Below are 23379 nucleotides of genomic sequence, written 5' to 3' on the forward strand. Positions count from 1 at the left end.
CAGTGAGGAAGGGTACTTCTCTGGGCCTCTCAGAGAAAAGGGCTTTAATGGAACCACTCAGAGTTTTGGATGTGCCCATTATAGTTTGGGATGATACTGTGTACTGGTACCTGAATGATGCTTGAGAATTCTAATTTGTAAATGTAAGACAATGCCAGGAGAGGCTGGTGCAGCACAGTATGGGTGAGGAAGTAGGGAAGAAATTGTACTCCCAAAGATTGCTGGGGCAAAGCATATCTGAGTATTCTCCTGGGGACTTGATGCGGGTCACAAGAGAGAGATAGGTTGAATTTATTAAACCCTGTCCAAAAGGAGGGACCAATCAGATTGCATTTTAGAACGTTTGCCTGATGGTTTTGGGGAGCAGGGAATTCTCTTTCCTTGATGTGAAGGAGAAACATAAAGCCTTGGTTGCTAATGTTGCCATCTCTAACCAGGAAAACATCTAGTCCAGATGTGAAATTTCAGAAAGAGGAGAACAGAGCAGAAAGAAAATGGAGCACAAGCCACGGCCAAATGGTACACAAAATCCCGCCTTGGTCTGAATGTTTTGCTGATGTGAGCCAATAGACTCTCTCCATGTCAAGCTAGTTTGAGTTGAGTTTGTCAGTATTTGTCACTGAAAGCACTTCATCTTAAAATTTTTTTCTAAATAATACGAGAGAAAACCCACAGTCCAAATTTGCTCTAGACTAGGATCATCCAAAACTAGGAAAAGGCAAAAGAATCAGAATGATAACATCACTTGGTTCTTAGAGCTAACTCTATCCCTGGGAAAGACGTGGATGCTAAGCCAAATGAGACATTAATTGAAAGGCGGACTTCTTTTGGCTGGAAGGTAAGAAACAAGGAGAGGCAATGTGTTACCTGGTAATGAACTCTCTGGGAGCCAGAAGAAACTGACTGCAGGTCCTAATGAGAAAATGGAAAAAAATAAAAAAATGTATATCTACAGCTTAGGATTAGTTTGAACAAGCTGCCTCCACAACTCTGGCAACTGAACTCCCAAATGAACATTATTAAACTCATCTGGAAAGCATTTAACTCATCCAAATTCAACAAAGTTAAATAAAGAACATAATGCCAAAAATAATAAAAGCATACCAAGGTGGACTGAGAGAAGAAAGGCCATTTAGCTACTGAAGCTTACGAATCTTAAATAGGGTTTAGAAGTGAATGATATAATTTCAAAGATAGAGGAGAACAAAAGTAATAGAAAGGCAATTTTGTAATAATAAGAAGGGCAGGTCATACTTAATTTGCACCTGAACTTTTAGCTTGTAAAGAAAGCTTCTAAAGGTCAAGCACTTAGAAAGAATTGATTTATCTCAGACCAAATGCATACTGTCATGGCAAATGTGTGTATACCGATAAATTACTTGGCAAACACAGGATTTCATAGACTGCAAAGTGAAAAATCACTGGCCCCCTCTGCATTATCACGAAGTCAAAACTAACAGGTTTGAAATTAAAGAGGTTTTCCTGGCAGATTCTGAAAGCCTGGCTCAATATATAAAGTTTTATAACTAACTTGTCACCATTGTCATGTCTCACCGGCTTCCTTCTTAATGAGTGTAGTGGTTCTATTTACAGATGTCAGCAATCCTGGGTACCTTTGTCCTTATATCTGCTTCCCACAGGGCTTTATCAACTTACTCTCTGTGTCCAAGTTAGTTTTAAAACTTCTCCTCTTTGAGTTCACTCTGTCCTCATTTTTTTTTAAGAATCCTACTTTTAGTTGAACATTGGTGTGAGAAGCATGTCAATAAATTGGTTCTCAACCAAGTCAGTTTATCAGTTATGTATTTTGCTACTGCAAAATCTTAAGTCATCCAAGCATTTTTAAAAAAATAAAGGTTTGGTCTCAATTAGGATTCACTTTTTTATTGCGGGCTTTTTGAGTAAGGTTCCACAATAAAATACAAACATTATTTTGAAAAATGAAATACTATATGTTACATGCTAAAAAGTTCACAAATCTTAACCTGTTCAAGTTATCCTTGGTAAACATAGGCAAACAAAGCCACAAGCACAAAATTTGTTGACTTTTCTTCTCTCACCCATATCAGTCTTCAAAATTTGGCAGCCATCTCAAAATACTTTGCATTCACAATTCCATCTCTATCCTTAACAACGCTGAAGAGAAAAATTAACAATTTTTCATCCTACTTTATGCCTCCTACCTGAATTTATTTCCACCAAGAGAAGTAGAACCTAGTTGGCTACAACTAGAAAGGATTTTAAACACTCTTTTTCTTCTTAATTTGCGATATTTACTTATGTATAAAATGTGGTCTGGAAGAGAGCTGCTCATCTTGGGGTATCTATCAAAATCACCCAACAGCTTTAAAAATACAAATGTCTAGACCACATCCCAAAAAAGTGATTCTAACATGCCTCTTTCATCAAGAAACAATGATAAAGAAGTGGCTATTTATGCTTTTTTGTCATTTGTAAAACAAAGACAGTGAAGATCCTCCTCAAAGTTTTGCAAAAACAGCCAATGACCACCGCGACAATGGGCTTGAGTCTCCTGGCTTTCCTGGCACAGTCCAAACTCATGGGACTGTCATATATGAGACCCTTCCTTTCTCGTTCTCTATGGTAAGACCAAACTGAGAACAAAAAGAGAGATTATTCCTTTGTGTTCTGACACAAATTCCTATAAAATACAGAAGATTCTTCTTTCCTGTAGAGTTACATTTTTTTAAATAACATCTAGCTGTCTCTGACAGAAGTCTGTGCTAGATACAAAACATTAAATAACTCCAAATCTCTGTTTTCCTTCATTATTTATCAGTGCCCTTTGAAATTCTGTACAGCTCAAAAAGTGCAGATATGTAGTCTGGCAAGAAGACAGGAAGTTCCAAGCTTTAGCTATGGATCACACTAGAGCAACATCAGGCTGTAGTTAATCCACTCAATCCCTCAATCCTTTCCCCTTTCAACCTCCTGAGGAGGAAGGATAGCAGTGGGAGGTGGGGGAGGGAGAAGATATGGTGCATGCTTAAAAGACAAGGCCGCCACATTTCCATTTCCTCCGCAAACGCATCATTTCAGAAGCAAATGTATATGTATCTGGTAATTGTTTAAAAAATGGAAAACTGAGAAGAATAAATAATTGGCTAAAGAAACTCACCTCCTGTAGGCGATCTATGTACATACGGCAAGTCTCCAAATCACAGTCTCCACGCACCACTAGAATACCCAGAGGGATGGCTAAGGGGGAAGGAAAAAGACAAGTCTAAAAGAACGTATTTGATTTTTCTAGATTGGCATAAATGTGTTTCTTACAGTTAGAAAAGTCTCATAAATATTATTGGGGTTTTTTTTTTCGCTATTTCAATATCCAAAATTCTCTCTATACCTCCCTTAGGATCTCAATCTCTCTATTTCCACAGTTGTCATACTCTTTCCTTGCACGATCCATGTTGCCTCTTGCCACCTGGGCTTCATTTCATTTTGTCTTAGTGGCCCTGATATGAAGTATAATGTCATGGAAACAGTGGATTGGCAGACCAGGAGGCTGCTCATAGCCAGCTGATAATTTATGCCTGCATTTGCAATAGCCAACATACCAGAGAGAAATTTTTAAAAAACCATGATTCTGGACACTTACCCCTTTCCCTGCTGAATGCATGGGGCTTAATCTTTCTGTCAGTTTTCAACAGTTCCATATTTAACAGACTCAACTACTCAAGGCACTGTTCCTACCTGGTGGTCAACACCAGAACTAAATAGGCATGAAATATTAAAAAAAGAAAAAAAAAAAAGGCTTCTGGAAGGTTCATAGCCTAAAAATCCAACTGATTTTAAAGATGGTCAGTGCAAATGTAGTAGCAGCAGGACTTCAAGAAATAATAAGCTGTTATGTGCCTTAAATACCCAATTTAGGTGATGGCAAATGTCACATAATGGCTCTAGTGGACAGAACCTCCTACTTCAGATATAACCATAAGATTCCTGAAACACTGAAAAAATAGTCTGCTTTCCAAAACTTCAAAAAATATGTGTACATTTCTGATTTTAGAAGTACAGTTACACTATTAAATCCATGATTTAACAAAAAGAAGTCAAAATCTTGAATTTACCAACTAGAGACCAGCAGGCAGATGATATGACAGTGGTGTTCATAAAATATTTTCAAAAATCTTTCACTCATTGAATTTATTTTTAAAGCCTGATCATCAATAAATGGGTCTGAAAATGCAAAGTGCTAGGGCTTTAAAATTTAATAATACAGAGAATCCATTCAAAATGCATGGAAAAATCTTGAGGGAATTCACAAAGTAGTAGGGAAGTCATAACATAAACAAAAATAATAACTGTAACATAGGCTATACTAAACGTATGAATTTAGTCAATTGAAAACTACAGGAGAGAGGGACCACTTCTTGCCTGGAGGGTAGATTTTAGGCTCTTTGAAGGATATGGAGTAGCTCTTTTAGTTAGAGAAGCAAAGGTGGTCTAGGGAAAAAGAAATAGAGCTTGTTTCTCAATGTTACCTCCTAAATTGGTTTCCCCTAGGGACATCAGTACCACCACCTTAATCCTTTAGGTTCTCAAAGTGCTGCACATAAAGTTTGAAAGTGTCCATCATTTGGTGGAACTATTTAAGCCTGTCAGTGAGTAGGGACTCTCTCACATAAGGAATAAGACATGTTTACCTTCACAACCCCAATGGCTGGTAGAGAAATGGTAGATAGTCATAAAAGTTTGTAAGAAGAGGGAGGAAGATAGGCTTAGGGTCTGTTCAAGTGTGAAAGAGAAAGTGTGTCTTTAAGGGCTTGGTCAACTTTCCAGGATAGGGAAAGAAGCAAGAGTTTGGAGAAGTAGAGGGCAAGCACTGGTGGGAGCTTACCTTGGCCTGTTCTTCCCAAAGAGAAGCTAAGCTAAGCAGTAAGCAAAGGGGTGAGAAACCCTTCAAGCATCACATGTTTGGGGGAATAATAATCTGGAAAAATACTTTTTCTCTTCTTTTTAAATATAAAAAGAAACATCAAAAAAGTCTTTAGTATGGTGATCATGCATCTTTGACAGGAATGGAAGGGAAATTCAACAAGGAGATCCCTAAAGCACTGATTAAAGTCATCATCCTGAGATAGACTACTAAATAGAGGATCCAAATAAGATACTCAGGTAAGAGACGAATAAGGATCTCTAATACTTGAGGAATAATGAGAAAAATCTAGAATTTGGGCCTAGAAAGTAAGTCAAGATTGTAGAAATAGCATATAGCTATAGTCAACACGAGGGTCCACATTAAAATGTTGCTTAACAATATTTTCTATTAATTTCAAGTGGCAAATGTAGAGAAATGAAATTTAATCAATATTTATCTAGCTACTTGAATGAGAAGACATTTTACAGAAATGCAGGAATCCCATCAACACCTCTGATTTCCTTCTATTATCAATGCTTGGAGCTAGTCTGGTCGTAAATAGAAGGTGCTTGGTAGTAGATATTGTAAACTATAATTAGAGATTGGATATTCCAGACCTAGAATCAAGAAGGAATTGCTAGGAAAAAGTTTGCAACGATGCGTCATTCATTTCCCCATGGGTATAAAATCAGCAACTTTGCCTGTTCCTCAAGAAGCTGAGTAAGCAAAGCAGTGCTTTTGACTGACATTAGCCATTAATTGGGCTAAAAAGGAAAGAAAAAAACCACCTTCTACCACAATTTCATAGTATGATTACTGACAATTGTGATCAAATTTATCCTTTGAAGTTAGCAGGGTGTAGTGGAAAGGACTTAGTCATTCACTCTTGGATTCAAATCCCAGCACTACTTTGGTCTTATGAATTACTCATTAGCTGTTTAATCTTGCAAGGTACTCAATTCCTCTGATCCTTGGATTGAAAATTATGGCATTTAGCATAGGTACCTTCTAGGATTTTGTGTAGAGAAATGCAACACTACATTTAAAAACAAATTACCGAAACATCATGATAGCTCTCCCTCGCTCCCTTTGGTATCTTTTGAGCATCTTTAGCTAGAAAATGCAAACATCTAGTCATCTATCTTTTAATTTATCATAATACTATACAGATTAGCTGGTAGTAGTCCATAAGTCATATTCCTGTTGATGTAAAACTAACTTCTATTCTTCCTGTGATGGGAAAAATAACTGTAGTATAAAAGAATTGTAACTTGACACTTCCATTTGGGGCTTCACATGGTGAAAACAAAGCGGAAACTTGAGGAAAATTACCTAATTTTACACTACTGACAACCAACTGCCAAACTTCACTGAAGTTCCCTTCCTCTGAATTGGGAGCAGTGAGAGTGCTCATCACCTGAGCATTAGCATCACTATCCCTGATCTTGATGATTCATCTTATTTTGGCCTTAGAGACTTTGTCACCAGTGCCAGCCAATACTTAACCCACATATTTCAGGGATCAAATAGAATTTACAAGTTCTAACTAAGCAGTAAAGAACAAGCTGGTTTCTAGATTAAGATGGCAGACTTAACACACGTACTTCTCTCTCACCAGAAATGCTACTAAACTACAGAAAATAGATTTTTTAAAGACATAAAATGAGAAAAAAGAGAAAGAAATGGTAAGGAGAAAATAGTAACAGATGAAGCAGATGGAAAATTGGTAACTGATCCAGAGCCCATGGAGCAGTCCAATCCTAAACAACAGGTGGGATGGATGGGAACCAACACAATTTACACAGTAAAACCCTCAGAAGACTTGAAAACTGGCAGCATCAGGAGCATCTAAAATAAGAAGCACTGGATGTTAGATCAGTAGATTCCACCACCCACTCTCAACAGGTGCAGTTACCTTATAGAAAATGGGGACTAATTGACCATCTGCAGAATGCAGAGATCCCCAGCTTTCTTTCCTCACCAGGCTCCCCAAAAGCTGGCAGCCAGAAGCTTAGCTTCTTAGAAAGAGATTGTAAGACTCTTCTCTGGGGAAGAGTCTTTAACTCTGAATCCTCAGAATTAAGAGAAATATTCCATCCATAAAATATAAATATGATTATATTAAAAGAAGATGAAGAATATGAAAAAGAAAAATGAGAAGGAGCATCTTTCAGAGAAAAAAATACAAAATCCTTGAAAGTAAAAATTTGATAAAAGAAACAGCTCATTAGAAAGGTCAGAAGATGAAGTTGAGGAAATCTCCACAAAAGTAGAGAAAAAATAAAAAGAGGCGTAAAACAGGACAGAAAAGCTAAGAAAAACAGAAGACTGGTCCAGGTGGTCCAATATCCAAATAATAGGAATTCCAAAAGCCAGAGAACATACAGAGGAGTAATTACTAGAAAAGCACAAACAGAAACATCGAGACTATTTCCTAAAACTGAGGAGCATTAGTTTACAAACTGAAATGGCCCAACAAGTGTCCAGCAATAGCAATTGAACAGTAAAGACATTTTACTTTGTAATTTAAGAATATTGAGTATAAAAAGAAGAGTCTACATGTTTCCAGAAGAGAAAAACTAAATCACATAAAAAGGATCGGGGATTCAAATGGTTCTAAACTTCTCGAAGGCAACTATACAGTTCAGGAGGCAATGAAACAATGTCTTCAGAATGCTAAGACTTTTGCACATAATCCAAACATCAAACAAGTTCAAGGATTGAATAAAGGGCACACTTTCTATCAAGAAGCTACTGCCGTACTTGCCCCAATAAAAGTTTGCAGCAAGAATGAGGAATGCATGGGATATAACAAATGGGAAATCCAACAGAGAAGAGAACCAAAGGAAATGTGCAAGGGGATGGGGCTAGAAGATCCCAGGATGACAGCTGTGCTGGGCTACCAGACAATACATACTGAAGCCCTGTGACTCAAGAGACAAGTATGGTGCGAGCTGTCTTTATTAATATTCTCACAATCCTTGTAGAGTTATTTTTCAACCCAAGGATAGAATGCCTAGGCGAGTCTGAAGCAGTTTCTTATATATATAATAATACTATATCACCCCTAGATGCGTTCTGCCTTAACCTGTTCTTGAGAGCAAGAGTTAGGTCATGATGAAGCAGAAAAATTCAAAGCCTCTAACTATATTTCCCTCTAATCATATTTTCACTTAGTAGCTAGAACCCACCGTAACACCCTGTCAAATGCTTCCCAGAATTCAACCATTACCTTGCCCACTAAATCCTCTGCGGAGGGGCTCGTGTGGACTCTCAGGGAAGCCGAAGCCAAACAATGATCAGGGACTCTTTTCAGCTCCCTTGAAAGCCTTCATCTAAAAGTGAGAGCATCATCTTTTCCTCACATAGAGAGGATTAGGCTTGCTACTCAGTTTTTCAAAACCACTCAATATCTGGTTTAGGGATACGTACATCGGTGGTAAATATACTTCTATCAAAAGAATGGCAAATACAAAAATCAGTATACTGGTTATCTTAGTAGGAGAGGGGTGAGGGGAGGCACTTGTTCTGTTCCTTAATCTGGGTGGCAGGTATACGAATGCCCATTTTAATGTTAATCTTTAAACCTCAGTATTTTATATAAATACATATATGTATGTGTGTATATACACACACATATTACCTATACATATATAGACACATATGTACACATCCATATATGTATATGTGTACATAAAATGCTGAAGTTTAAAAGTTAATACTAAAATGGGCATTCGTGGACCTGCCACCCAGGTTAAGAAACAGAACAAGTAGGTATGTGTATACATATATGTATATAAACAAATAACATACATGAACAGAACAAGTCTACATAGAGAATGCCAGAACTGAAAATAAGTAATATAAGGTATCTGTGGCAACTAAGTTTTAATGATACTGGTGTCAAAGTTTATTATATATCTTCCAGAGAGGTTCTCTATAAGTTAAAAAAAAAGTATAAATTAATATCAGATTGAAAAGGGGGAGAAAGTAGAGAAGTAATCAATTATTGCCAAGAGATAGGCCCCCCAAATGATCCTTTTGTTGCAATGCATTTCCAGCAGTGGACACCAGGCATGTCAAGCAGTAATAACCCCCCTGGCTTGTCATGGCACGTGTATGTGTGGGTTTATACAACAAGCAGCAGGATGATCTGCTGTATTCAGGCCTCAGAAGACTCTACAACAACAGCGACCACAGACTTTTCCGCACTGGCCCATGCAGCAGCCCTTAGCCACATGTCATACTGAGTACTTGAAATATGGTCAGTGTGACTAAGAAACTGAAGTTTTTATCTTATTTAATTTTAATTAATTTAAACTTTAAATAACCATATGTATCTAGCAAGCATTACACTTTAGTCTTTGGGGAACTAACAACTTGAATTTCCTTAGTACCAGATACTATGTATGTCAAAACCATTCATGTTTTATCTTTCCACAAATAGAGCCTAGATCCAACAAACAAAACTACTTTTCTCTTTGCCTTTACCAGGTTGGATCAGATGGGCTTCCTAATTTCCAGCAATAGCATTCCTTGGCCATTGATTTCCCTTACTCTATCTTATCAGTACTTTCTTATTGACTTCTCTGCCCCTCCTTCTATCAAAACATACTCTGAGATCCTCCTTGGTATTTGGGTATAAATGACGAATAACAGATTAAAGCGTTAATCCTCTAAGGAGCACTGGGGTTTTAACATTTTTGATCTTTGGGCTAACATGATTGTCAGGGACTGAATGTTTGTGTCCCCCCAAAACACATATGTTGAAGCCCTAACTCCCAGTGTGATGGTATTTAGAGATGGGGCCTTTGGGAGGTAAGTAGGGTTAGATGAGTCACAAGGTGGGGAGCTCCTGATGGGATTAGCACCCTTATAAGAGATATCATAGAGCTCTGTCTCTCTGTCTCTCCAGCACTTGAGGACACAGCATCAGGGTGGCCGTCTACCAGCCAGGAAGAGAGCTCTCACGAGAAACCAAATCGACCAGCACCTGGACCATGAACCTTCCAGTCTCCAGAACTGTGAGACAATATATTTCTGTTGTTTAAGCCAAGCATGCTATGGTGTTTTGTTACAGCAGCCCAAGCAGACTAAAAGCAATGGTGAAGCTTTGACAAATTTAAGTGCAGAAATAGGAAAGAATTTGTGGAGTTAACTGGCAATCCCCAGCCCTGAGAAAATTATAGTACCAATTACTTCTTCCCAGCCAAAATATAAGCCCTGCTCTGGCTCCCTTCTCAGGCTGCACCCTGGCCTCCATTAACCCCCTTTCCCTATTTGTTTGTTTAAGTGCCTCATAATCCAGATGTGATTAAATTAATTGGTTGAGAAATCTATTATATATTTCACACATGCATGCTCTGGATTTTATGTTTGAAATAAAATGCCAGTGGGTCATAGTAATTAATTTTGTCTTCTATACTTGAACTTAAGACTACTTGAACTCATTATGCAAATTTATGCCAAATAGTGCATAAATTAACACTATTCATCTTCAACAAATTCAAAATCTTCTAGCAACCAATCTACAAGTGTACTCTTTCATCTGTAAGAAACTTCTAAAATATAAGAAAATGTGTAAAATATGGTTTCTAAAATTTCTATTTCTCCATAAGTGTTAAGCAGAGTCAGAGAATAGACCAAACTCCAGTACCCTTATATGGAATGGAATCACACAAAATTTTAAAAACTAAAGTTTTTAAAGGCTATTAAATGGAAAATCCCTAGAGTTTTAAGAAAACTTGAAAAATGTTTTCCAAAGAGTTGGAGGTATGATGCAAAAGAAAATTAAATAATTTCCTCAAGTGAATTAATTATTTGATTCAAGAAAGACAGAAGACCCTTGTGGACCAACTCTGAGGTACACACACCTCCCCGGGGTCTCTGAAGTAGATTTTATTCTGCTACAACCACAGGGCTGTGCCCGAATTGTGTTGAGGCCAATGACTTCACAATGTATGGGAATCTGAGGTTAATGAAAATGCAAACCTTGTGGCTTCCCAGATGCAAAACTATTTTCTGCTGGCCTGAGCTAGGAGTTATCCTGACACAGCTGCTGTGAGCCACAGACTGGGTTTTAGAGAAGTGGCAAGGAGAGGAGAAGCAGGGCGCTGAAGCTATTCCTTGTCTTACACTAGAGAATCAGGCCTCCACCTCTAGAAATGCCAGTATGCCAGAACAGACATTGTGTATATGTATATTCTGGGAGCATGATCTAATCCATGCTGTATTTAAAAATACACAATCTTGCGTCTGTTATAAGGGTTTAGGCCTGGGTGGAATAAATCTGGATGAACAGGAAAATAATAATAATGATTACGTGACACGAAGAAGGAGAAGAAGAAAGAGGAAAAGGAGGAGAGGAGAGCAGGAAAGGAGGCTAAGGAGGAGAGGGAAGAAAAGAAGAAAAGAGCTTACATTAATATAAATAATTTACCAGTTTTATTGTGTTATTTAATCTTTGCCACAATCCTAAGAGGTGGATATCATTATTCCTATTTTTTTCATTAAAGTATATTTGACATACAATATCCTATTAGTTTCAGGTATACATCATAGCAATTCAATATTTATACAAATTGCAAAATGATCACTACAACAAGTCTAGTTAGCATCTGTCACCACACAAAGTTATTACAATATTATTGACTGCATTCCCTATACTGTACATTACATCCCCAAGACTTCTTTATTTTATAACTGGAAGTTTGTACTTCTTAATTCCCTTCACCTATTTCGAATTATCCCTATTTCTAAAATGAGGAAACTGAGTCTTAGAACGATTAGGTAACATGTCCTAAAATGTCACACTACTCAATGGAGCACTCAGATTTCATCCCAGGTCTCTCTCACTCAAAAACCCCTGTTCTCAACTCTTCTTACTTCTCGTAAACGTGAGCCACACAGAGGACAGGGTCCCCTAGCTTTCAACACTGAGCCCAGAAAGGTGAAGCCAGGGAACTGGTGACAGGCTGACCAGGGAGTGAGGATAGAATCACAAGACTTGTAATTAGAGCTACAAGAACGGGCGAAAGGCTGTGATTGGTGGGAAGCAAATCTAAGGTAAGAAATTCTGGGCCTGGACAAAGGAGCATGACCACGAGATTCAGAAACTATGAGTAACAAACAAATTTTCATGAACATACTTGGCAGGAGCGGGGTCACTTTTAAAGACTCCCCACTCCCCTCCCTTTCCAATAGGCCAACTTCCGAGGGTCTTGTAGACTGCGGATCAAGCTTATCAAAACTGTTGACAGGCATGCTACAACCTTGTCTGTAATTTAGGGGTCACAGAATTAAACGTACCCTTGCTTACTTTATGAAGAAATGCAACTATAAGACTGTGAGCAGGATGCTAATCATAGCGACAGGAGAGACAGGAGTATATCAGACATTAATCAGAATTGTTATAGAAAAATCACATGATCTGTTTTGCTATTAAAATCATTGCATTAGAATTTCCAATATTAGGCGGAAGAGCTGATTGACAGTTAACATAAACTAAACATGAAACCCACGCTCTCGCTTGAGGTATAAAAAGTTCATGACATCAGATGCACAAGATATTCAAAAGTCCTTCCCCCAGACTTTTGAAAGAGTGTTTACTAAACATTAGTTTCCAGTCTCGTTAACACTGGACATTCTTAATCTGGTAGTTTTTGTTATGATAGGTATTCTCATACCATCCATTTTAATGTTTAATTACCCTTGGTAAATCACTATATTCAGGAAATTTATTATCACAGATATTTTTTATCATTCTGATTACACAATAAGCCTATCTTGCCCTTCATACTTTTGCAATATAGCATGTGAAGGCTCTATGTAAAGAGAGACATCACGGTACCCACCTGTCTGGGTTACTGTAAAGATTAAACCAACCAATGCCTGTAGAACACATACTATCTGCAAATCCATCCTACATTCACTCCTCTAAGCCTTATTAAATTTATCAATTTTTCCTAATTCTATATCAACATGCACTAGCCATTCATAAAGTCTCAACCCAATTTCAGCAGACCAAATGGGGCCATTCTCACAGCAGATAATGTGTTGCACCAAAACCTCTAAAGGCTAAAGCCTAAACCAAAGCATGTAAATAAAACAATCAACCAAACCTACAGGGAAATGAAAGGAGTCACAGCTGGCTGCTTTATGACACAAGCAAAGACCCTCAGAGCCAAAGCAGGAAAGAGCCGCCTTTGACACAAATCCACGTGAAACCGTTAATGGGATTTACAAAAAGGGAGAAAATTCGCAGCAGCTAATTCAACCCCTGTGAGATACTGTGACGTGTTCAACAAGGTATGACTACGGAAAAGAAAGGGCTGAAAGCTCAGCGTTTTAAAAAAAAGAAAGGATTTAATTATCTGACACACATGCAATTACAGTGCCATTCCTGTTAAAAGAGAATTGCGGCTAAATGGGGCTATTTACCTATTCAAACCACAAACAAAACTATCTTCAAAGGGATCATTAAATGAAGGTGTGAAACAGAAAAAAGATGTTCAGAAATTGCAAGGTTTGCAAGACTGGATTTTAAGCTCTAAACATAAACATAGAAATAATAGAATTGCAGAGGTTATGTTGAGGCTAAATGAAAATACCCTCACTTTCTGAAAAGAATAAATAATCACAGGGTTAAAAATTCATAAAATAGGAAAGCATTCTGAACAATATGGTAAATTATCAAAAATATAAATAATTTTAGAATGAATGCATTTTATGTTAACACTATTCAGAGATAGATTTTTAAAAACTTGACATCGGTAATGATATTTTAGCCACAACACCAAAAGAATGATCCAACAAAGAAAAAATTGGTAATTAGGACTTCATTAAATTAAAATTTCTGCTCTGTGAAAGATACTGTTAAGAAAATGAAAAGCCAAGACACAGATCAGGGGAAAAAAATCTTTGCAAAACACATATCTGATAAAAGACTGGTATTCAAAATATGCAAAGAACTCTTAAAATTCAACAATAAGAGAGTCAACTGAAAAGTGGGCAAAAGATCTGAACAGAGATCTCACCAAAGAGGATATATAGATGGCAAATAAGCATATGAAAAACGTGCTCGACAACATACGTCATTAGGGAATTGCAAATTAAGACATGAAATACTGTTGCACATCTATTAGAATAACTAAAATTGAAAAAGCTGGCAACACAAAATGTTGGTGAAAATGTGGAGCAACAGGAACTCTCATTCACTGCTGGTGGGAATGCAAAATAATAACAGCCACTTTGGAAGATAGCTTGGCAGTTTCTCAGAAAACTAAAATTCTTACTACATGATCCAGCGATTGCACTCACTGGCATCTTACCCAAACTAGTTGAAAACTGTGTCCCCATAAAAATTTGCACATGAATGTTTATAGCATCGTTACTCATAATTGCCCAAACTTAGAAGCAACCAAGATATCCTTCAATAGGTGAATGGATAAACCAACTAGTCATCACACAATGGAATATTATTCAGCAACAAAAAGAAATGAGTTTTCAAGCTACAAAAGACAATGGAGGAAAGTATAATGCTAAGTGAAAGAAGCCAGTTTGAAAAACCCACGTACTCATGATTCCAACTATATGGCATTCTGGCAAAGGCAAAACTATGGAGACGATAAAAAGATTAATGGTTGCCAGGGGTTACAGGGGAGGGATGGATGAATGGGTACAGCACACAGGATACTGTTCTGTGTGATACTGTCATAGTGGATACATGCCATACATCTGTGACAACCCATGAAACTATACAACACAAGAGGGAATCCTAATGTAAAGTAGGGACTTTAGTTAATAAGAATGTATTAATATACGCTTATCAATTATAAAATGTTAATAATACAGGAAACTATGTAAGCTCAAGGTGGCGAGGGGGGAGGTGCTGAGGGGATATGTGGAACTCTCTGTACTTTCAACTTAATTTTTCTGTAAACCTAAAACTGCTCTAAAAAGTGAAGTTCATTACTTTAAAAAAAAAAAAATAGAAAAGCAGGCCCAGCCTGGTGGCGTAGGAGTTGGGTTCAAGCACTCCACTTTGGTGGCCCAGGGTTCACAGGTTTGGATCCAGTCATCATACTACTCATCAAGCCATGCTATGGTAGCACCCCACATACAAAACAGAGGAAGACAGGCACAGATGTTAGCTCAGTGACAATCTTCCTCAAGCAAAAAGAGGAAGATTGGTAACAGATGTTAGCTCAGGGCGAATCTTCCTCACAAAAAAAAACTCCAAAAAACAAAAAAATAGAAAGCAAGAGAAAAGAAAAAAAACTGTTCTGAGTTTCCTGTAGACAGATACTTTGCTGACATACAGAAAAATAAATGTTACCTACTTTCTTAGCCATAGTGTTAACAGTATTGAGAAAGTCAACACGATGATGGGAATAAGGGACTAGAAGTAAAAATCAAGGAGGGGAGGCAATGGACTAGATGAAGGAAGGAAAGCCCCAAGGGAGGATGGAGGGGACAAGTGGGATCTTTCTATGTTACCTCATTAGTTCCAAATGTGTCAGGGTTATCAGGGAACTAAAATTCTAACCTGATGGGCTGGCAATAATTAAATAGAATGAGTTGCCAATATTTCAACCCAATTTTTCCCCACTGTGTGCCACAGGTCCATTTTACAACAACCTGTCATCATTAACTACCTGCTGCTCACCTGGAACCAACAGGGGAAATTAATAGGCATATTAGCATTCAAAAGGAAACATAACACCTAAGAACTTTGTACTTCTTGGTGCCATACCCAGGGTCTGTCAAAGGTTTCACAACTCCAGGTTATTGTGATTAAAAATGATTCTAGAGTTTGAATTCCATAGCTTGAGTTTAAACCAAGTCCTTTGCATCGTTAATTCAAAATGTCATACATAAGATAAAGTAACTAAGTAGTTTTCATTGCATTCTATGTGAGGATAATATTTCAGAGGTGTGCTTTCTAGAAACTAGCAGATTCCCTACAAATCTGGGTTTCGAACCACAGATCAAATGCTGCTTTTTATCCTGACAGTATACCACCTGAGAAGGCAACCCAAGGGACACGTGACTCACTTTTTAAAAAATCCTGTTAAAAGCTTTGGCAAGTATAATCTTGAATAACAACTCCTGGTATTCATTTCCAATTAATTTGGCAAATGTGTATCATGCATATGAGGAATGGTGCCAAAATATTTTTCAGGTCTACAAAGCATTCACTTAATCACTCAACACACAAGTTTTAAGGATTCTCTCGAACCAGAGACAACTCTAGTGCTCGGAGTAGGACATACAGTGCTGAGGAAGACATGGCACCTGCCCTCCAGGTGTCACAGACTGGGAAGAGGGGAGTGGCATAAAAACATCCTACTGATTATATACTTGTGATAGGAATTCTGATAGACAAGAAACAAGTGGGTTTAGGACACAGAAGAGCTGTATCTTCCCCAGGATGTGAGAAGTTATTTCCCAAGTGAAGAAAATTAAGGGAGTCAACAAAAGTTCTTTCAAAGAAAGGGAATTCTCCCAGTCTTAGGCCATCCTCAGACTGTAGGAAACCAAGGCACGAAAAGAGACAAAGTTTCGGGACTTGGGAAGACAGGTAGTCACAGAGTACAGGGGCTGAGGCCAAGACCAGAGGCTTGGTTTTGTTATGTTAAGAATTTGAGACATTTTTCTCAAAGGGATGGGCAAATGCTGAAGAGTTTCCAACAGAAAAAGGAGGTTTCAGATTTACATTGACCAAGAAGGCCTTAACGTTGCCCTCAGCTTGACTAAACTTTAGACAGGTTTCTTTCTGATTATAGGTCTCTGGCCTCCCTTTTCTTAGAGTATTTACTTCAGAAGACCTTCAATTGTAAATTATTTCTCTGCCCCTTTAAGATACAAATCTCCCAGCCTCTGGCCAGTTTTTCAACCCTGGAATATCTTTCTCAAAGACCTGAGAGTCATCCCTTTGAAATGTAGTACAACCTTCTTGTAACTTGCCTAACACCGCAGTGGACTGTGACCTGCTGAGCTAGAGAGAGTGAAGGAGAACAAAGGAAGTGAGAAGAGGGATTATGAAAATAATACAAAAGCAAGTGGCCCTTGCAATGATGGATGACAAAGACTACTTATAAAAACCTCAAAGGCGGTTGATAACACCTAAAATATCTGAAAGGGGTTTCAGAATTAGAATGTTGTTACGTGCAGAATTGGGGAAAGAATATTCTCAAGCCTGGAGAACCAAGAGCAGAGGGAAAGGGGATGCTGTCACTCTCCACACACCCATCCAAACCCTAGACTACAACACCTCAGGAACTAAGAATTAGTCAGCAATAGATCTTTTTCTTTCTCTCTTTCCAATCATCAGCATACAGGACATGATAAACAGAAAAGCAGAAGGGAGAAAGAAAAATCCAGAAAAAAAGTTGTTAGAGCAGTCTTCTGAACAAAGATAAAAAGAGTCAGATGGAGAAAGCAACTCAGGTCATGGCTAATAGGTTTAAAATTGCATGAGGTTTTTTTTCCTACTTCTGACGAATTTGGTTCATCTATTACCATTGATAATCCAGGGGAAAGTATGGGCAAAAGGCCCAACACTCTCTTCTAATAAATAATAGAAACCAGAGGTCCAGATCAAACAGTTCTGTGAAATGTCATAATCTTCCAACTTAATAGGAAAGTTCAGGAACAATAGTGTAAATTTCTATTTTTGATGGCGAGAATTCCATTTCAGTGAAGATTCCTAATGTCAGATGCAATAAAATTCTAGTACAAAAAAATGATCTATAAAATTCCTTGGAGTTCATTCCCAGTGTCACATGTGATAGAAGTTTTTAACTGTGAGGTTCTAGAACGTACTTGATGATAAACATTGGAAAACAATATAATTGTTTTCCAGGTACATTCAGGAAGGTAATGTTTGCAAAATTCCTAGATACGGGGCAGAACCACCACTGCAAATTTACTGCCAGTGCTCTAGTATTTGGGAGAGAGAAAATACTTGACTGTGATGTTAGAATCTCAGTATGTGGCTTGGCCAGCCAAATAGATGTGAAAGTCAAATGAACTGTTAAGAGTCTAAAAGCAAAGATTCAGAACTGTATCCAAAAGTGAAATATTCTAAATGATGGTTAGAGACACTGGTTCAAATCTCTTTCACAATGTCAACATCATACTGTCCATTACACTGTCTGGTGATGGGCAAGGTCACCAACAGCTAGATGCTGGGGACACATTCAGTCATGTAGCTCTGAATTTCTGAGTTGACTGGATACATGTGGAGAATTAATTACAAAGATTTCCTAAAAATCTGCTGGAATACCTAGGTCTCCTTCTGGAAGCAAAAAGAGTAAACAAATTATACATAGACAGCTGCCACACAGAGATGTGAAATAGAGTAGTCTTAAGCAAACACATTCCTAACATCTGAAAACCTAGGGAACTCTCTAATTCTGCTTATCAGTGACTCCAGAAGGATGGCAGTGGATCAGTGATTCAGGAAACCCACTAAGTATTAAGAAAGAGTGCTTTCTACCACTATGAACTATGAAAGGCCTGCAGCTTTTACCCATGTAGCTAGCACATAAAATTGTGGTTCTGAGTTAATCTACAAAAATGTTATTTTCAGACTAGTACATATTTCTGTCCTTGGCTCTATTCAGTTCAATATTTTTACCAATAAATTGCAAGAAAATATGGAAGAAATATCCAACTTGTTGAGGATCAAACTCTGGAGTTATCTCTGACTACAGTGTAAGGCCAGAAATAGCCTGAGATTTAGATTGCCTTGCAGTTAGGTTTCCAATTTTAATGACTCAAATGCCAAATAGAGAATATTTGGCTTGACAATAGTTCATGCCAAAAATAACTTTTAAGAAAAGGTCAGTATTAACATTTTAGGTTTCACTTTACTTAGCTAATTCTGACACTTCTAAAGAAAGTAATTAACTTATATTCCAATTCCCTGAATTTGGAATAGTAGGGAGGTCAGGTCAAAAGATACAAAGAGAGAAACTTGGAGGCTAGTGATTATATGAGTCTAATCCCCAGTACCTAGAACATAGTAAGTATCAACAAATACTTGTTAATGAAGAAGGGAATGAATGGACTCAAGGATTGTGTTGTGTGCATGGTTCTTTCCTGGCCTTATTTCAAAAATCAGGTGCTGAGTTACGTAGACAAGGTAGTACTTTCAGAACTGAAGTGCCCCAGCCAGACCCATGATGGGAATGAGGCACTCATTCCCTCAGCTGCTGGAAGTGTTGGCTCTGCGGACAGCTCACAGCTGAGTCTCTCTCCAGGAAGGAAGTCACTTCACTCAAGGCTTGGTCCCTCCCAGAGGACAGCCTAACCTGTAGCCAGTAATCTTTGCCTTAACAGGGACAACTCTAAACGGCCATCCCAGCTCCAAATATCCCTATGGGAATCCTTGGCTGCAACTGCATCACAGCTCATCTTCTTCCTCTGCTCAATCCTACCTTCCTCCCTCTTCACAGCTGTCGTTCCCTCTTGGAGAATCCCCAATAAATCCCTTACACGTACAATTCAATGCAGAGTCTGTTTCCCAGGGAAACCCAACTAATACCAAGAAGAATGATCCCAAATTCTTTTTTTAAAACACATTTCTATAAGTGCACAGCTATGTCTTTACAAAGAAGTAGAGCTGTGTACTAGAACATGCACCAGATTAGGAGAGAGAAGATGTAAATTCTTACTAAAATCCTGTCGCAGCTATGCAACCTGTGTGAGGCAGTCTTTCTAAGTGTCCCTGGGATGATGCATGTGGACAGCACATACGAAAGCCCTCTGTAAACCATGAAGCACTATGCAAACACTAGGTGTGATTATTTATTATTAAATATGATGTCATGACTCTGCAGTGGTGATGCCACTCACACATTAACAAGATAGGTAAAAAGTAACAATTTCATACACTACTCTTAGAAGAAAGTCTTTAAAGAGAAACATAAGTACTGAGTTGATATCCCAGAGTTGTCAACCTGGGAAGGTCACAACAAAATGGACTAGGTTGGTATATAAGCGGTAAGAATTGGTCATTATTGTATGTGTGTGTGTACATAGAATAAACCAACGAAAAGGAAAATATTCCTTTGGGCAGAGATTTAAAAGGACATACCTGCAACTGATTGTTCTCATTACCAAAGGCTAAGTTTTAAAAAAAGAAGGATTAAGTATTATCAACACTTTAGGCTCATTTCCTTGTCTGAGACCTAACATCATTAGCATCTAACATAGCACAGCTCTGGGAACACTTCTTATTTTCCTATAAAGAAAACAAGGCTTTGGGTCATAAAAAGAATTAAATAATGAAGGGATTTATATTAAAAATAAGATTATCATCTTTCAGCCTAATATTCCCCTGGCATCTGAATCTCTGAAGACAAGAGAGTGCACTCACTTATAAGCCGAGACGTCCAGGAACTGAGAAGTCAGGCTCAATGTGCTTATGAAAAGCCAATGAATTCAGTGATCTGTACCTGAAATGCCGCTCAGCAGTTTTGCCCGGGCCACTTACTGTCCCGCTCTTGGAACTGACTGTTTTAAATTTTCTCCTCTCTTCCTGAACACTGATACCCTCCCTTCCCTACTTTTAGTTGGTAGGCTTGCTTCTTATTTCACTGAGAAAACAAAAGCAATCAGAATAGAACTTGTGCTTCTCCCTAGTACCAAATGCCCCAAGCTACCTGCCTCTGTACCCACTCCTCTGCCTTCCCTCTCTGTCCTCTGGAGAACCTGCCCCCATCCTCCACTGTGCACTAGATCCCATCTCTACTCAAAGGCAATGCTCCTGCAGTTGGCCCTCCCTCCTGAGTCAAATTGTCTCTCTAGTGGATTGGTCCCATCAGCATATATACTGTACTATCTTACAAATTAGAAAAAAAAATCTTTGATTCCACATCCCTTTCCAGCCACCATCCCATATCTCTCCTTCCCTTTACAAACACCTCAAAAAAGAAACCTAGGCAGAATCACTTCCTTTGCTCCCATTTGCACATGAACCCACTTTATTCACCTTTACCTTTTTCACTCTATAACCTCTTGTGAGGTTACTAATAACCACCCTCTAGCCAAATCCAATTACCAATTCTTAGTGCCCATCTTACTCCAAATCTCTGGGGCACGTGACACAACATCACTCTTCTTTTATAAAACATTTTTCTTCCCTTGGCTTCCAGCCAACAAGCTCTCCTGTTTTTTCCAGCTCACTGTGTTCTTCTTGGTCTCCTTTGGGTCCTCTGCATCTCCCCTGCCACTGTTTACCAAGTTGCTGAGGCCAAAACCTCAAAGGCATCTCTGAATCACTTTTTCCTCTTCAAGAGTACAGCTAATCCATCATCTACTCCTGCCAGCATTACCTCCGAAATACATCCAGAACCCAACCATTTCTCCCCAATTCTGCTACTTTAACTCCCTCAACTTCCCTCTCTCACTTACAATATCATATTAGCTGGTGCCCCTACTTCTACCTTTATAATCCAACAGTCAAGTCTCCACTCAGCAGCTAGAATTATTCAAAACAAATGCAGGCATGTTATTACACATCTTCTCAAATAATTCCAGAGCCTTCCCATTACACTCTGAATAAAATCCAAAGCCTTCTCCATGGCCTACAAGCCCTCTCCCTGTGCTGGCCCTTTCCTGCAACTTCAAAATCATTTCCTACCCCTCTCCACCCAACTAACCAGGTTCCAGCCACATGAACTTCCTAGCTGTTCACTAAACATTTCAAGGATGTTTGTACCACAGGGCCTTAGCACATCCCATTCTATCTGCATAGGGATACTCGTCCCCCAGAAATCCACATGTGCACTCACTCATTGCTTTCAGGTCTCTGCTTACATATCATCTCTTTAGAAAGTCCCTCCCTGATCACCTTATCAAAAATGGAATACATCCCTATTTTGCTTTATTTTCCTTTATAGCACTTACTGCTATATTATATTATTCATTTCTCTGTATCTCCCACTGGAATATAAGCTCCATGAGGGTGGACACTTTTCAGTACCCCCATCACTTGAAATAGTACCAGAAATATCGTAAGAGGTCAATGAACATTTGTTGAATTTATGAATAGATGATTTATTTGGGGGTGGAGGGAAAGCCAAAAACAGAAACTTGTCCAACAAACCAGAGGGTGGTAAATTAAGGCAAAGTCAGCTTAAACATAAAAAGGCATTTGAAGTAGCATTGTGAAAGATTTTAAAACAAGCGAGATTTTAAAACAAACATTAAATGTATTTTATATAAGAAAATAAGAACTACTCCTTGGAGGGAATGGAGAGCAAAGTGATTAAATAAGTATTCAGAACTTGGACAGTGTCCTTACATGTTCTGTCTCAGTGGCCCTACACGTAAAATCCGGATAACAATGCTACCTGTCACACAGAGATGTTGGGAGAGATAAATTGCATGACATGTGTAGAAATGTTAAGACATTTCCTAGCTCACAGTAATAGTACAATATGTGTTTATTATTATTATTATTAGTTTTTAATAAAAAGATAAACATAACATACAGACAAAAGACAGGGAAGAACAGTAAAGAAACTAAAAGTACAAAACTCTGGGTAATTGTCAACTTGTGAAAATAGGAATAAACAAACACCCTCACAAAAGGATGGACAGTGCCCTTCAGAGCACAGACTGACATCATTTACTCTTTAGATTTCAAAATGGAACACCTACCTTCACCAAATGGAAACCTAATCTCTACTGAACAGCCCGGCTGTCAACTTGTTAAATGAGGGGGAAAGATTCAATTTTAGATGAAGCAATGGATAGGAAAAAAAAATCAGTGTTTTTAGCAAACTCATGGAGCAAAATGCACTTTGACAATTTTCTAATGCTCACACTCATTATAATGAATGATGCTGTAGCTTTAAAACTTTACTCAGGAAACATATCAGGAGGTAAAATTTTAAATCCTATGTAATTTCTGTAGGGCTAAACATTTATCATTATATAGTATGTTCTTAGGAAATACCTAGTTTAACCACTGCATTTAGCAGATAAAGCAACCGAAGCCTGAAGAGGATAAATGCATTACCCAAGGTCATACCACTAATTATTGGTTAGATTGGCTTTTCTCATTCTTGCTTATATATTCCAGCCCTTCTTTCAGTTATTCAAATGATGTCTGCTAAGAAAATAGGTACATAGTGTTTCTGTAGCCCTATCACAATCCTCATCACAGGAGGAAAAACTCCAGCAAATCAGCACTATTTCTGGTTTGGGGTCTTTTTTTCCCACCACTCTTTGCTCCGAGTAAGCGCTCAATAAATGTGTATTGAATAAATGATATTGTAATGTTAGATGTGCCACTTCATCTTTTAATGCCTAGCATCTACCATGCTATCTAGCTTATAATTGATGCAAATATACAGTTTTTGGAAGCATGGTTGCATCAGTGATTGAATGGCGCCACCATTTTGGCATATTTATTAAATTCAATCAAGGTCAAATATGGAAACTGGAGACAATGAAAAACCCAGTGATCCACCTCCCCCCCC

The 23379-nt window shown here is 38.2% G+C and overlaps 1 protein-coding gene across 2 annotated transcripts in view; it reads right to left on the reverse strand.

Annotated features, from left to right (window-relative positions):
* Nucleotides 1-23379, reverse strand: part of DGKI (diacylglycerol kinase iota) — a 424575-nt gene that overhangs the window by 83705 nt on the left and 317491 nt on the right. For both annotated transcript variants that reach the window (XM_046669970.1, XM_046669971.1), the window contains exons 22-23: nucleotides 3140-3219; nucleotides 868-912 (exon numbers count right to left, since the gene is read on the reverse strand). In XM_046669970.1, the coding sequence (XP_046525926.1) occupies nucleotides 868-912; nucleotides 3140-3219 (125 nt within the window). The remainder of the gene's footprint in view (nucleotides 1-867; nucleotides 913-3139; nucleotides 3220-23379) is intronic.

Source organism: Equus quagga, chromosome 8 (assembly GCF_021613505.1).
Source record: "Equus quagga isolate Etosha38 chromosome 8, UCLA_HA_Equagga_1.0, whole genome shotgun sequence".
NCBI lineage: Eukaryota > Metazoa > Chordata > Mammalia > Perissodactyla > Equidae > Equus > Equus quagga.